Genomic DNA, 14,143 nt, shown 5'->3' with positions numbered 1-14,143 from the left:
TTTATAACATAAAAAATACGTTGTTTTTTATTTTTTTTGTACAAATTTACAAATAGAGAAGTTATCAAAGCCAGAAAAGATGATTGACGCGAAATTCCTGACTCGAGAAAAAGACTAATTTTATATACTATATATTTTTTAAACTTTCAACAAAGAAAAGATAAAACTATTATATAAAAATAATATAAAACACTGCTTCAAAGCTTGTATTCCTAGTCTAACACTATATTTTCCACTATGTGTTTTGCATTTAGCTAAACTATAAAATAAATATTTGTACAATTGACCTAATAGTGCTAAAGTCACTTTTATGATACTAAATTAAGCAAATTCCCCAGCTTGGGCAAAACTACGTCAGGGAGAGGCTCTTTTTGCTCACTTCGAATCTTTACTAAGTCTTTCGTAGAAGTGACACCAGTCAAAACTAGAAGTGTCTGGAAACCACAGCGAACACCAAATTCAATATCTGTATTACACCTGTAAATCAATTAATGGCAACATTATTATTTCAAAATACTACATTTTCTACTGCTTGTGTATTAAAATGACAGTGGAATAGTAAAAACATATTTCCTTGGCTAATAGAAACAAATTAAACTGTACACACCTATCACCAATCATCAAAGTCCTTGCTGGATCAAGCCCAAATGACTCCAGGAACTTTCTTACATAGTCATTTGGTTTGCCTAAAACCAGAGCTTTTCTTTCCGAGCATGTTTCAACTGCTCTTACTAAAGTGCCAGTGCCAGGAACAATTATAGTAGATGATTTAGGAAACCGTTCATCAGTATTTGTTGCTACGAATAGGCATTCATCATTAGCTAGATATGATGCAGCCTTCATAAATTTAGGATAGCTCACATGCTCATCAAATCCTACCACTACTGCACCAACCTCTGGATCTAAGTCTGACTGCGTCATAGACTTGAAATCTGCCTTCACTTGGTCTGGCTGAAAATAAGATACTTCTTTAAAAAAATAACATAATATAATGCTGCACTTCCATGGAACACAAAATAAACATGGATACAAATAAAACTAAACTTGTGGCCTCTACAAAAGCGGACACTTGGAACAGGATTAGAAGCTGATAAACTATCTGCTGGCAGGAAACAACTTTTGCAGATACAGTTTTTCAGTAATATTATAACAATGTTCGTACCCCAATTCCTATATGTCTAATGCCCACGGCTTTCAATTCATCACCAACACCATTGGAACCAATTAGATACACTTTTTTCTTAAATCCAATACCCTTCAAATAATGAGCCACTAAATAAGCTGTTGATAAAATTTCTTCCTGAAAAAAGTTAATTAATAAGATGATTAGATTATTGAAAAGTATCAGAAAAAATTCAAAAACTACCTACCGGTTCAGCAATGAAGCCTAATTCTTGCGCTTTAAAAGCAAAATCTGCTCGTACTTTTGTTGAATTATTGGTAACATAGAATACTCTTTTTCCCAATTTTCTGAAATAATTAATAACATCAGCTGATCCAGGTATAGCATTATTATTAATCCATAGTACTCCTGTAATAAAAGTGGTACCAAGTGTAAAAATATTCAATCTTAGTATTAAAATACAAATGTTATTCAATTAAAAATGTGTTTAATTTACCGTCACAATCTGACAAGACTGTATCAAAAGAATTTAAGAACTCTTGTATTTGTTCCTTCGATGATTCTTCAAGATTGTGCACCGCTGATTTAAACATTTTATTTGTGCTAGTTCGCTCAACGTCTTCTCTACGCTTATTCCCACAGTATAACCTTCTAGTAACATAAGTAGGATAACGATAAAAATAAGATCGTGTAAGCTGACTCAACATGCATATCATAATAATAAATTCTTAAGCGAAACTTATAAAGCGCAACTTTTAATTAAAATCGTCTCCTACCGTAATTTTAATAATAAATATTTATATATATATATTAATATGATAGCAGGTTATTAATATTTTTGTAATACTATGAAATATGAATTAGATGACCCTTGAACCATCATCTCATTCGTTTTTCCGCCACAGATGTATTAAAGGGTAAACTTACGATAAAAGATAATTTGAGCTACAGATATCATATATACTAATTGTCAATTACTATTCCACAGAAAGGTTATGAACACGACCAACACGTAGAAAATATTATGAAGCGGCGTATTTATGCGTTAAATAACGACTAGTATTTAAATAAAATCTTTAAAATATAATATAACTTAGAAATGGTAATAAATAATTTATACACTGTATAGTAGATTGCGCACAAGTTATAAAGTTCTCTAAGTTCTCCATAGTCTATACAAATACAGCTATGTTTGTCATTTAACATTTTCATGAAATGTTCTTTTAAAATTTAAAGAGACAATAACTAAAGCTGACTACTATGCATAGTAAAAGTGGATATCTAGTTCTATGTCTATGTTGATTGTTGAGTATGACAAGATACTATGTTGGTCATTGGTGTGCCTGGAAAACAACTTATAATTATCTACAATGAGTAATTCCGTTTCTGTTATCTCCTACGCGAGACTCATACGAATCTTGTCAAATGCCAACACATGCGTGTTAAAAGATAACTGTAGCGACAAAACGTTAATAATTCATTATGTTTATTGTGACATGTTAAAGGATAAACCGACGAACCAGTTATTCTAATTTGTGATTTATTATATTCAAAGACGAATATATTTGTGTGTAAACATTAAAATGGGTACTTTAATTGTTACTATTAAAAACGATATTAAAGTTATTAAATTTAATAAACCGAAGAAGAAAAACGCAATCGATTATTATATGTATATGAAAGTGAAAAAGGAATTAGATAGTGCCGCTGCCGATAAAAGTATTTCAATGGTGGTTCTAAGCGGCACAGGAGATTTTTACTGCAGTGGTAATGAACTTGGAAACAATTTAGACATAGATCAAGAATTACTTTTTGAATCAGTTACAAATTTTATAAAGGCGATAATATTGTTTCCAAAATTATTGGTTGCTGTTGTAAATGGTCCAGCCGTTGGAATTGCAGCAACAACTTTACCGTTTTGTGACTTCGTTTACGCATCTGAAAAGGTGAATTTTAATTGTATTCAGGCTACCGTTGATATAAATCAATATAAAATTTTTCACGATGCAATGATTTTTCGTCTAAATAATTTAGCGCGCCTTGAATATGAAACTCTATTTGACACTATAGCTATCTCTATATCTGTAAAAAAAAGATTAAATTTTCCACGACAACTAGATAAGGTAATTAAAACAAGACAAGAGACGATAATGAATGTTGAAGGTGAACATCTTGTCGAGATCTTGACAATTTATTTCGATTTGTTGACAGGTACATTGTAAACTCCATATAATAATAATAAAAAGATTGGCAAAACTCCTTGAACAGAGTGACGTTCACGCTGGTGAGCTAAGTGCTAACTTGCACAAGCATATTACCGCTTACGCCCAACGCTCTCATTTCTCTCTCTCGAGCCTCGACAAATCCACTGCAACTCAGCTACCCAAATACTGTGTCAGTCGTTAATACAGAAGTTGAAGATACGAGGAGATATAACCTACCCTGTCTTACGCCACGGCCCCAACCATATATCTCGGATTCGACATTTCGTCATATTACACAATTATCCTGGTTAAAGTTCCAATAATCAAACATTTACTTCGGAACAACAGTTGTTTTGTTTGCATTAAGCAAAAGTTTTAGTCTCTGTGCATTTTACAAGCTTTTGATAAGTCCAGAAAGGATGTAAATAGAGACGTTTTTATGTTAGATCCGAACACAAGGAAATACAAGGTCAAAGGTATTTTGATTACAATCGTTGTTTTTGCAGGCCTATTTTTACACACCGTTTACCAAACTGGGTCTTGTGGCTGAAGCATGTTCAACAATAAATTTTCCTCGATTGATGGGAGACCGATTGGTAAAATACCTTATTTACTGCTATATATATAGATATGTTTCTATGTTGATTAGTCGTTAACCAAAATCGCATATGCGATTTAAGAGTTAACAACAATATTCAGTATCACACTTAGCGTCAGATGAGTCTGTTGATCCTGTTTCATCCCAATTCTATAAAAATCACTTTACTTTCTGCGCTAATACCTGAACTGTTAGACATCGATCTCGGCACATATGGCGCATAATAACACATCTTATTCTTAAAAAAAAAACGGCGTTAGGCCATAAAACCGACCTCAATGACTGTTAATTATGAGGTTATCACTTTGACTTATAGTATAGATGTAGACGAATGATCGTTTTAGGCCTTCCTTATTATTCAAAGCAGGTATTTTTCTTATATACAATTCTGGGAACAGTTCAAGTAAAGAGGTAAAGACATTAGGTACTCCATTTACGTTTTTGACAATTTGACAGGTATTTGAAGATGGTTTAATTTATTTCAATTAATTTTTATGTATTGAACTCGTAAATGTTTGTAGGCCACAAAAATGTTGATGTTAAACTACAAAATGCCAGCTCAAGAAGCTTTGAAGTGCGGTTTAGTGACCGAGGTCTACAAACTAGAAGAACTTGAAACTAAAGCCTGGGAAAATATTGAAAATATATTAAACTTACCTCTGGATTCGCTCCTTACTACCAAGAAATTAGTTCGACGACCATTACTACAACAATATCTTGAAACCAACGAAATTGAAATGCAGGAAGTTAAACGTCTAGTGCAAAGTAAATTGTAAATTGTTAAAGTATTTTGCTGTTATAGACATTTATATTACTTTTAATACCCTCAATAAATTATATATTTTAAAGAAATGTTTTTAATCTAATACAAAGTTTTTTTTAATACGTACCTATAATTCATATGTGCTGACAATTATATTTTTCACGTGGTAAACAAATGAGAATCTATAATTTCCGCGACCACCTTGACTTGACTACACATTAATGTGTAGACTAAAAGATGAATTCGAGGACTTCAAGTTTGTCATCTATTTCCGATTTATTTCGGCCAAATAACCCAAAAGGACTACGCTCCAGAGATCTAAGTTGTACCCGTTTAAATATTTTGAAAAAAGAAATACAAACCGACACGCATCTAATACCACTCAGTGAGTAAACAGTCAGGCATTGGAAACTTGTTCAGAGTCATAAAAGCCTATAGAGTGTGTACCTACCTCTAAATTTCTAAATGTAAAGTTATCAAATTTTATACGATTGACTATTTTACAGAAGATTTGTACGCACTTCTGGGCACTGATCCAGTAACAGGCCTATCAAGCGACCGAGCAAAAGAGTTACTCGAGTATTATGGGTCTAACACATTAACACCAGCTACTCAACATTGTTGGGCTCGCTTATTATTAAAGTCATTGTGCACAGGTAAACACGAACCCTACGAATATTTGTATATATCCTATTGCTACCGTGTGAATTGGCTCGCATGTGCGTCGCCATCCTGTAAGAGAGTATTAAATTAAACGGCTTTCAGGATTTTCAATTTTAATTTGGCTCGGCGCAATATTATGTCTCACGGCATATTTAATCGAGATGTTTACGAAACCTCATCCAAGTACAGATAATCTATATTTGGGTTGTGTCCTTATTGCCGTCGATGTTATCTGCGGGCTATTTAGCTTTTTACAGAATTATAAAAGTTCTAAGGTAATTATGATTTACCAATATCTATACATATATAACGTATGACATATTAACCTAAACCAAGACTTACATTTACGTATTCGTTAAATAAATTATAATTCAAAAAGATTGTTAGCTTAGTGTTAGCCTAAAGACATACCACTAACAATGGCAGAAATTGTGCTAAATATTCAATGCCTGCCATTTTGTAATATGATACCAGATAATGAAGACCTTTAATAGTATGATACCCATTACATCAAGCTGTGTTCGTGATGGCCTTACAAACACAGAGACTCCAGTGTCTAATTTAGTCAAAGGGGACATAGTTCACATAAGAGCTGGTGACGTCATACCTGCAGATTTGAGAATAATTGACAGCAAAGGGTTTAAAGTACGTAGTAACCCTTAATTATTGATAGTCGTAAGTGTTGTGTTATTACTAATAGTAAAAGCATTCAAGAAATTATAAGCTTTTTTCAAGCACTCGGCTGATTTCCATTGACTCAAGGGACTTTCTTCCCTGTCTTTCATATATATTTGAAAAATTATATACTCTTAATTACTAACAAACATTGCACATGCGCTAAAATGTCTACTAATATATTCTCTAGGTGGACAACTCTTCGCTCACTGGTGAATGCGTAGCTGTGCCTCGGAGTAACACTGAGGGTACTCCAAACATAATGGAATCGCAAAATGTAGCTTTCTTTTCTGCACTGTGCGTTGAAGGATGGGCAACTGGTAAAATAAAAAATCTGTTTCTAAATTCTCGAACACTTTATTGATAATATACTGAAAGAAAATATTCATTAATAATCAATATTTTTAATTAATTGTTAAGTACGTAGTCGTGGTCTTTCAATATTACATAATTTAATTTATTTATCTCTCTACGGGTAATTTCAAGTATAAGCCGAAATTTAGTACGCTTACGCTAACTTTGAATTTATTACTAAATAACGATTTTACAATTATACCTAACGCTTTGTAGTCACAGAAAAAGCTTACTATTTTAACATTTCCTTTAAACTTTTACGTATAAGGTGAGTGGGGGGAAGATGGAACGGTTTTTTGATGACATATTGAGCAGAATTGTGTTTGAACCTCTTGTAGAACAATAAATATTAACCTGTACTAATTTATGGCTTTGATTAGTAACAAGCAAAAACTACTTTTCTATCATATCAATAACATATTGTTGAATATGTTCCAAAGCAGAGAGAATAAAAAATAAAGATACAACTACAAAATAGGGTTAAGATGAAAACGTGACGGGGAAAGATTGATTTTTTTTCTAAAATCGTTAAAATTAATGTGAGATGTCATCAACGGTTTTAAGTCCATAGCTTTTAGTGCCTTGAAAACTCTCATCTGACTTTAATGAAAAAATACCTTTATTTAACAAAGGTACAGCTAATTGTTTGTTTTTTATATATCAATAGATAGAATTAATAGAATAGAAACAGACGTTCTCAAACTTTTGCCATCTCAGTTTTCCACAAATCTCATCTTAAAATTTAGGGTATATATTTTTCTGAATTGGACTACCGGCCGTTAAAACATCACTATATATTTACTGATGGAAAGTTGAGATATTTCCTAAATGACTAAGAATAGCCGTATTTTGATGTGATTTCGTATAATAGTCGTACCTATCTTGTACCTACTTAATGTTACAGTACACGGGGTAAGATTAAATCACTTGAAAATTTTACGAAAAAATCACGACACAGAATTATTAAAATTTAGGCACTCCACGCACTCTGGGCGGCTAACTTCGAATGTGGTTTGGAACGTTTGAAACTGGCGGTTTTAATAAAAATACGTTAAAATTGGTGTTATAGACGATTTATTGTCTTACCCCATTTTTCATCTTGCCCCCACATACCTTAATTACTATTCTGATTATAAACAATGGGTTTTTTTTCGACCATTGACCTTTATTATTATGTTAAAATATGTATGAGTCTACGTTAAAATGTTCCCTAGTAGTATAATGGCTCTAAGATGAGATTCACAAGTATGAAACGTTAAGGTACAAAAATGTTAGTCAACGTATATGGCATATATCAAAATTATCAAACGAATATTTGACATGATGAACAAGAATTTTATCAATTACAACCTTACACAATTAAATTACATACCGTGTTCTTTAAAAGATAAATAATTGCTATCTTTCATTAATTATTATAATTTTTTGATTTTGCTGAAAAGGTCGCAGATTGGCACATAGATGGCGGTACTAGTTTTAAATTATTATGATTTTTAGTTAGCCCTAACCTTCAAAGACACGTGAATAAATTTCCAACTGCCATACTATTAGTTTGTCAGATATAGTATTTTGAGTGAAAGCAGTTTGGTTTGTTTTAAGAAATGGAAAAAAGGAATTTCGCGTGGAAAAGCATAGGTTTTTGGCGTAAAAAAATACGCTTCGCCTTGATAAATATTATTCGGACTCTGCACCAAGAAAAATCGCTGAGAAGTGGTTTGCTAAGTATATACGAGTCTAAATGAGCACTTGTTAACCTAATATAAAAAGCGACCCTTGCTCGGATAAAGAAGTACTTGAGTTACGAGTTGAAAGTGCAATGTACCTAGTCTCATTCTCAAATACACATATAATATTAAATTGCTACATACTTATTACACACATTAGCCTTGATTCACGTATCTAGGAAGGATTTGTCAGTAGGCAAAAACCAAAAGCTTGCTTATTAAAATGATTGTACGCATAGTTTTTGTCAGTTTTCTTGCATGCTCTTGATTTAAGAAATGGCAGTAAATCATAAATTTAGAACTAATTTTTTTGCAGTTCATGAGTATACAATCCGTTTCCTATTATATTAATAAATGACATATTTTGATTAAAGAGTATAATTATACATTAGGGTGTTAAATTAATACGTGACCGAAAACACGTTTACTGCTGTAGGTACAATGTGTATCAACATAATTTTAAACCAAGGTTTCATACATATTTTTAAAAACTTGACCTCGGTAATTTTTTAATTCACAGGCGTTGTGATATGCTGTGGAGATTTAACTGCTTTGGGTCGTATAGCTGGTTTAGCTGCAAGACTCCGACCAGTGCCATCACCACTATCTCGGGAAATTCATCAGCTAATGAGATACATGTCTGCTTGGGCTGTTGGTCTTGGTCTCTTCATTGCGAGTGCTTCACTAGGCTTGGGATATCCATTTATGCAAACAACCATTTTTGTAATTGGCATCGTGGTGGCTAATATTCCCGAAGGTTCGGAATTGCACTGTCTCTAATTTTAAAGCAATAGTATATTATATCTTATAAGACTGAATAGTTAATAATCTAATGCAAAGCTAGCAGAATAGGTCAAAACAAACGTTAGACTTTAAACCCGGATGTATAAAACGTCGTCAGCACATAATGTACCGTACCGTTCATTGTATTAAATAATTGCTTCCCTAAAACATTTATGTTTTCATATGTTGTCTCATCTCTTAGATTCAGTAGTGTAGGTCCAGATCACAGGTAGATGAACTCTTTAATGGGTTCCTATATTAATGCTTTGTTCGTAGGTTTACAGCCAACAGTAACAGCATCACTAACATTAACAGCCAAACATATGGTAACAAAAAATTGCCTTGTAAAAAATCTAGAGGCTATGGAAGCTCTTGGTGCCTGCACGACAATATGTTCTGATAAAACTGGAACACTAACTGAAAACAAGATGCGCGTACGACATCTGTGGCTTGAAAATCAAATTTACGAAGTTTCTAATAATAGTTTGGGTTAGAGATTGGTAAAACTGTCTGTTTTATTTATAAATATTTATTAATGCGGTTTTGACTTTTCAGATCAATTGAAAAATAACAAAGGTGAGACCGTAACTATTCATTTAGTGTACTTAATGTAATTTGTTTTTAGACGTACAGATTATTGATATTTTTTAGCATTTCAAAGTTTTAAAATTTGCGGCGCATTATGCAGTAATGCTTCTATAGCCCCTGATGGCAATGTACATGGAGATGCATCAGAGAAAGCTATACTAAACTTTATATTTGAATGCGATAATCCAATAACAGTTAGAAAAAGGTATCCCAAAGTATCAGAAATACCTTTCAACTCTGTCAACAAGTATCAAGTATGATTTATTTAAATTATTACACTTTTTAAATTTTTCATAGAATTGTAGAATCTGTCAATGTTAAATCGACCGACGAAAATATATTAAAACAACATAACACATAAGACTTGACTAGATTTACCTATTTCATTGATATTTAAGCTGATAATAAATTATTTACAATCATTGTGTTTCCCAGGTAATTTCCCTGTTAAGTTTACGACGTAAATATATATTTTTTTAATTTTAATTTTTGATAATATTTTCAAATATGCCCTATTTTTAGGTTAGTATTCATTTGGATATGCTAAATTCAAAACATATTCTTGTAATGAAAGGCGCCCCCGAAGTAGTTTTAGATCATAGTGCAACTGTCGCTATGGATAATACGCAGGCAATTAACAATAAAGAAATTAATGAGTTGATCAACAACGCTATTGAAAACATGGCTAATACTGGTGGGTTATCATTTGTGTAAATAATATATTTGTGTTGTGTACATCCCAAAGGCAACTGTCAATATCGGTAGGTACTCATCCAATGGACAAAAGATTTTATACATATCTATACAATAATATCTACGAACTTAAATTTTTAGGTGAACGAATTTTAGCATTTGCCGATCTCAATTTAGACGTAAATGAATATCCTCCAGGATTCGAATTTGATGCTGAAGAAATTAACTTCCCAATTGAAAACTTACGATTTTTAGGTTTGGTCGGACTGATCGACCCTCCACGAAAGGAGGTAATGATCTAATTTTCCAATTGTATGATTAATTAAGCCAAATACGGTACCTGAAGCTTAATTTTAAATCCATAAGCCCTATCAATTCAATCCCGTATTTTTAATTTAGTGTGAATCAGAAACATCAAATACTTTCGCTTTTTATAGAACAGCAAACTAATGACATATGCTAAATTATAGTCGCCCATGGAGTGCTTAAAGGCTTTTTTTTTATTTTATTTTTTATTTAATGGCTCTGGCACGGTTTGTGCATTAGCCAGCGTCAAGTATGAGATTTTTTATCGTTCGTGCTTTTTGCCTTAGAAATTCGATCATGTCCTCCATGTACGGTTTAGGCACTCGCCTAGTACCGCACAATCCTCCCAAAGGCCGAGAACAAATTTAAATTAAATTAAAACTTGCCCTCGAACCGGGAATCGAACCCGGTACCCCTCATCTAGCTGACACTTAATAAGACCGCTAGGCTATGAGGCCCCCATTAGTGTTCTTGTGGTGTAATTCTAAAATTTGAATAGTATCTGAAAACATATATAACCTCAATTTAATTAACTTTTTTTCAGGTGCGTTCAGCTATAGAGAGAGTTCGTGCTGCTGGCGTACGAGTAATGATGGTAACTGGTGATCACCCAGCGACAGCTCGCGCTGTAGCATTGGAAGTGGGCATCGCTACCACACCTCAGTGTCATGTTATCACCGGCACTGAACTGCGTAATATGACACCTGATTTGCTGTATTTAACTCTGGAAAAGAATTACGAAATAGGTTTGTGTTTTTTACTATAACAACCGGTTTTGGTGGTTCTGAATAGATTTTTATTCCGTTTTTTTTAAATTAATATAGATGGTAACAGATTGTATTATATTAAATATGATGTTATAACTATTTTTGTTTAATATAACTAGCGTAATTTAGATAAGTATAAGTTTTCTCCTGTAAACAAACTTGAAACTTGAATAAATAAATAAATAAATTGTAGTATTCGCCCGCACATCACCAACTCAGAAACTTCAAATAGTAGAGGCATGTCAAAGACAAGGTAGCGTGGTGGCTGTGACTGGAGACGGGGTAAATGATGCGCCCGCTCTGCGTAGAGCTGATATCGGTATCTCTATGGGAATTACTGGATCACAGGCTAGTAACCAGGTTTTTTAGTTTTAGACCAGTGTTATAATTTGTTTTTTATGTTTGCATTCCAGTAACCTCTCAGAAATATGCTTACTTACGTCTGTTTCATTATTAATCTAAATAATCATTGTCTCCAAACTGAGGCAATTATTGTTAAGCCAGAAACCCCATATATATTATACATATAACATAGACATTGTTAATTCGTGTTAACCGCTTAGGTACGGAGGTTGGGTTATCTTTCATCGGAAGGTAGATTGTTTTGTCATCGGAAGAAATTTGTTGAATGAAATCACCAAACTATCTAGGGAGTTACATATTTAACAGTAAACCGTTGTAAAAAAATTACCGTTTATTGTTTTCTGGTGTGTTTGAATATAATAAAAAAATGATATATATAAAGAATAATATGTAAATAAATAAATAGAACAAATATATAATATGTTATACTTATTTAGCTTCTATAATAAACAGGTGTCCAAACAAACAGCAGATATCATTTTAATGGACGACAACTTTGCGACGATCGTGACGGGCATTGAGGAGGGCCGAAAGATATTTGACAATCTAAAGAAGTCGATTTGTTACATTCTTATATCTAACGTCCCTGAGATTATTCCAGTGTTAATGTTCATTTTGTTCTCTATTCCTCTACCATTAGGTAACATTTCTTATAAATAATACGGCAAATTACTTATATAATATTTAATTTATCACAACAATTATAACATATAACTTTATTTTTTCTAGTGCGTATTTAAAAGTGCTGCAAAAAATGATTATCACAGTCGGTTCTGTGATTATTGCATTGACTCAACAAACTTTTGGCATTTATAATGTGTTAGACTATCAACTGTCAAATAAAAAAAACCATTTGATTCTCCTTGAAATATTCTGAGGTCTTATGTTTTAGGTGTAATGACTATCTTATGTATCGATCTTGGCACTGATATGTGGCCAGCGGTGTCATTGGCACATGAGAATGCCGAACGGGATGTAATGGCACGGCCTCCAAGACGATCTGACCCACTCGTCTCTTGTTCAATGATAAGATTGGTCTATGGCCATTTAGGTCTCATTGAATTTGCAGCTGGCATGTTTGCATACTTCATTGTTATGGCAGAACATGGCTTTTATCCGGAGCAGCTGTTTGGTAAGCATCAATAGAACCTAAATATTCTTTTGGTCAAAGGTTTGGACAAATCTCATACAGAGCTCTCGCTTTAAAATAAGGTATACGGCAAAGATGGGATAATGAGGCAGTAAGTGATGTCCAAGATTCGCTGGGACAGGAGTGGACCTACGCCGAACGCAAGGAACTAGAACGGGCTTGTCAGGCCGCGTACTTTGTGGCTATCGTCATGACTCAAATAACGAATGGAATAATTTGCAAGACAAGATATAATTCACTGTTTCAAGTCGGTATGTATACCGCCTATCGTATCTATAGTACAAAAGACAGAGGTTAGTAGATGGTTTGCTCAATTTATCAGTTAGTGTACTGGCTTACACACTGCTTACAAGATTCAAAAGTGCGATAGTCATTAAACAGGGTCAAACTACTTATTTTAGTAAAGAATATATGTATGACATTCATACACAGTTAAAAAGAATATCATCTGTCAGAGCCGCCATATAAGTCAGGGGCTTCAGACACTTATCTTTGTAATAGGTGTGACACACGAACGCTAAACAAATTTGTATAGGAATGACACTATCTCACGTGACCATTACCAATAAGTGACGTTCAAGGCCCAGCCTTGTGATTCTGTAACTCACTTTTCGAACTCTCACAGCGGTTGAAGTGAGTTACAGAATCGCAAGGCAGCTCAGGAAATTTAAATGCCATACAAACTTTTTCTTAACTTTGTACGGGTCATACAAGTTTCTAGATATTTATAGATTTTAACTTTACAGGTATGAATAATAAAGCTCTCAACTTTGGTTTAGTGTTCGAGATTATTCTTGCGTGTGTTGTATGTTATGTGCCAGGAATTAACAGTTTCTTTAGAACATACCCTCTAAGGTTGAAATGGTATGCAAGATTGATAATTTATAAGTAGTATAGATAAATAGATATAGATAAATCAAATTATCACGAAACAGATACACAAATCTGAGGCCCAGACCTAAAAGGTTTTAGCGCCGCTTTGTTTTTTATACAATATGTATAATGTATAAGTGTACATATTTTCAGGTGGTTTCTCGCATTGCCTTTTACTGCGCTGATGTTCAGCTTTGATGAATTTAGAAAATATTGTATCCGCAATGAGAAATTTGGAGGATGGTTTAACAAGCTTACATTATATTAGTTTTATTGTAATTAATTACACTTGCCTTTAATTAAAATCTTAATCTTATTACATTGTTTTAACTAAATTGATTTTACTCTTCATCAGTGGAATTGTAATTATCTCATCAAAGGAGACATCAATGTTTTAGATATTTTTTTTTATGAATAAGAGGAAGAGTATTTATTGATCTGTCATTTAGTAATAAAAACAAAATTTGATAAAAAAATTTAATCTTTGACAATACATATATATTTATATAATTTTTA

General features: G+C 33.0%; 3 protein-coding genes across 4 annotated transcripts; 2 read left to right on the top strand and 1 right to left on the bottom strand.

The window, feature by feature from the left end:
• Nucleotides 1–115: 115 nt before the first annotated feature.
• Nucleotides 116–2,038, bottom strand: LOC125049405 (glycerol-3-phosphate phosphatase). Of its 2 annotated transcripts, XM_047648662.1 has the most exons (6): nt 1,900–2,038; nt 1,620–1,774; nt 1,371–1,531; nt 1,163–1,300; nt 608–951; nt 116–477 (listed from the first exon to the last, which is right to left on the bottom strand). In XM_047648662.1, exons 2-6 carry the CDS (start codon nt 1,714–1,716, stop codon nt 309–311), a joined length of 909 nt encoding a protein of 302 aa, XP_047504618.1. In that variant the 5' UTR covers nt 1,717–1,774; nt 1,900–2,038; the 3' UTR covers nt 116–308. The 2 variants fall into 2 exon arrangements, with proteins under 2 accessions (XP_047504618.1, XP_047504617.1); XM_047648661.1 differs by lacking the exon at nt 1,900–2,038 and having other exon boundaries at nt 1,620–1,880.
• Nucleotides 2,039–2,431: 393 nt separating this feature from the next.
• On the top strand, nt 2,432–4,863 carry LOC125049365 (enoyl-CoA delta isomerase 3, peroxisomal). Its single transcript, XM_047648588.1, has 3 exons — nt 2,432–3,069; nt 3,834–3,923; nt 4,447–4,863. Exons 1-3 carry the CDS (start codon nt 2,707–2,709, stop codon nt 4,699–4,701), a joined length of 708 nt encoding a protein of 235 aa, XP_047504544.1. The 5' UTR covers nt 2,432–2,706; the 3' UTR covers nt 4,702–4,863.
• Nucleotides 4,864–4,877: 14 nt separating this feature from the next.
• LOC125049363 (sodium/potassium-transporting ATPase subunit alpha-like) lies at nt 4,878–13,943 on the top strand. Its single transcript, XM_047648582.1, has 18 exons — nt 4,878–5,073; nt 5,195–5,344; nt 5,454–5,626; nt 5,826–5,996; nt 6,217–6,346; nt 8,625–8,861; nt 9,164–9,376; nt 9,443–9,463; nt 9,539–9,729; nt 9,998–10,169; nt 10,310–10,458; nt 11,019–11,220; nt 11,435–11,589; nt 12,058–12,244; nt 12,497–12,736; nt 12,817–13,005; nt 13,501–13,618; nt 13,781–13,943. Exons 1-18 carry the CDS (start codon nt 4,926–4,928, stop codon nt 13,893–13,895), a joined length of 2,961 nt encoding a protein of 986 aa, XP_047504538.1. The 5' UTR covers nt 4,878–4,925; the 3' UTR covers nt 13,896–13,943.
• The last annotated feature ends 200 nt before the right edge of the window (nt 13,944–14,143 follow it).

This window comes from Pieris napi, chromosome 5 (genome assembly GCF_905475465.1).
Source record: "Pieris napi chromosome 5, ilPieNapi1.2, whole genome shotgun sequence".
NCBI lineage: Eukaryota > Metazoa > Arthropoda > Insecta > Lepidoptera > Pieridae > Pieris > Pieris napi.
Note: the sequence above shows the minus strand (reverse complement) of the source record. Positions and strands in the feature narration are given on the sequence as shown.

Excerpts from the sequence above, each read along its gene's own strand:
- LOC125049405 (XM_047648661.1), bottom strand. The coding sequence starts at position 1,839 with ATGATATGCATGTTGAGTCAGCTTACACGATCTTATTTTTATCGTTAT. Across the intron at positions 1,532-1,619 it reads AGTCTTGTCAGATTGTGACG|GAGTACTATGGATTAATAAT; the intron begins GTAAATTAAACA and ends CTTTTATTACAG. Across the intron at positions 478-607 it reads ACTTTGATGATTGGTGATAG|GTGTAATACAGATATTGAAT; the intron begins GTGTGTACAGTT and ends ATTGATTTACAG.
- LOC125049365 (XM_047648588.1), top strand. The coding sequence starts at position 2,707 with ATGGGTACTTTAATTGTTACTATTAAAAACGATATTAAAGTTATTAAA. Across the intron at positions 3,070-3,833 it reads TCGTTTACGCATCTGAAAAG|GCCTATTTTTACACACCGTT; the intron begins GTGAATTTTAAT and ends TTGTTTTTGCAG. Across the intron at positions 3,924-4,446 it reads GATTGATGGGAGACCGATTG|GCCACAAAAATGTTGATGTT; the intron begins GTAAAATACCTT and ends AAATGTTTGTAG.
- LOC125049363 (XM_047648582.1), top strand. The coding sequence starts at position 4,926 with ATGAATTCGAGGACTTCAAGTTTGTCATCTATTTCCGATTTATTTCGG. Across the intron at positions 9,377-9,442 it reads AGTTTCTAATAATAGTTTGG|ATCAATTGAAAAATAACAAA; the intron begins GTTAGAGATTGG and ends TTGACTTTTCAG. Across the intron at positions 10,459-11,018 it reads TCGACCCTCCACGAAAGGAG|GTGCGTTCAGCTATAGAGAG; the intron begins GTAATGATCTAA and ends ACTTTTTTTCAG.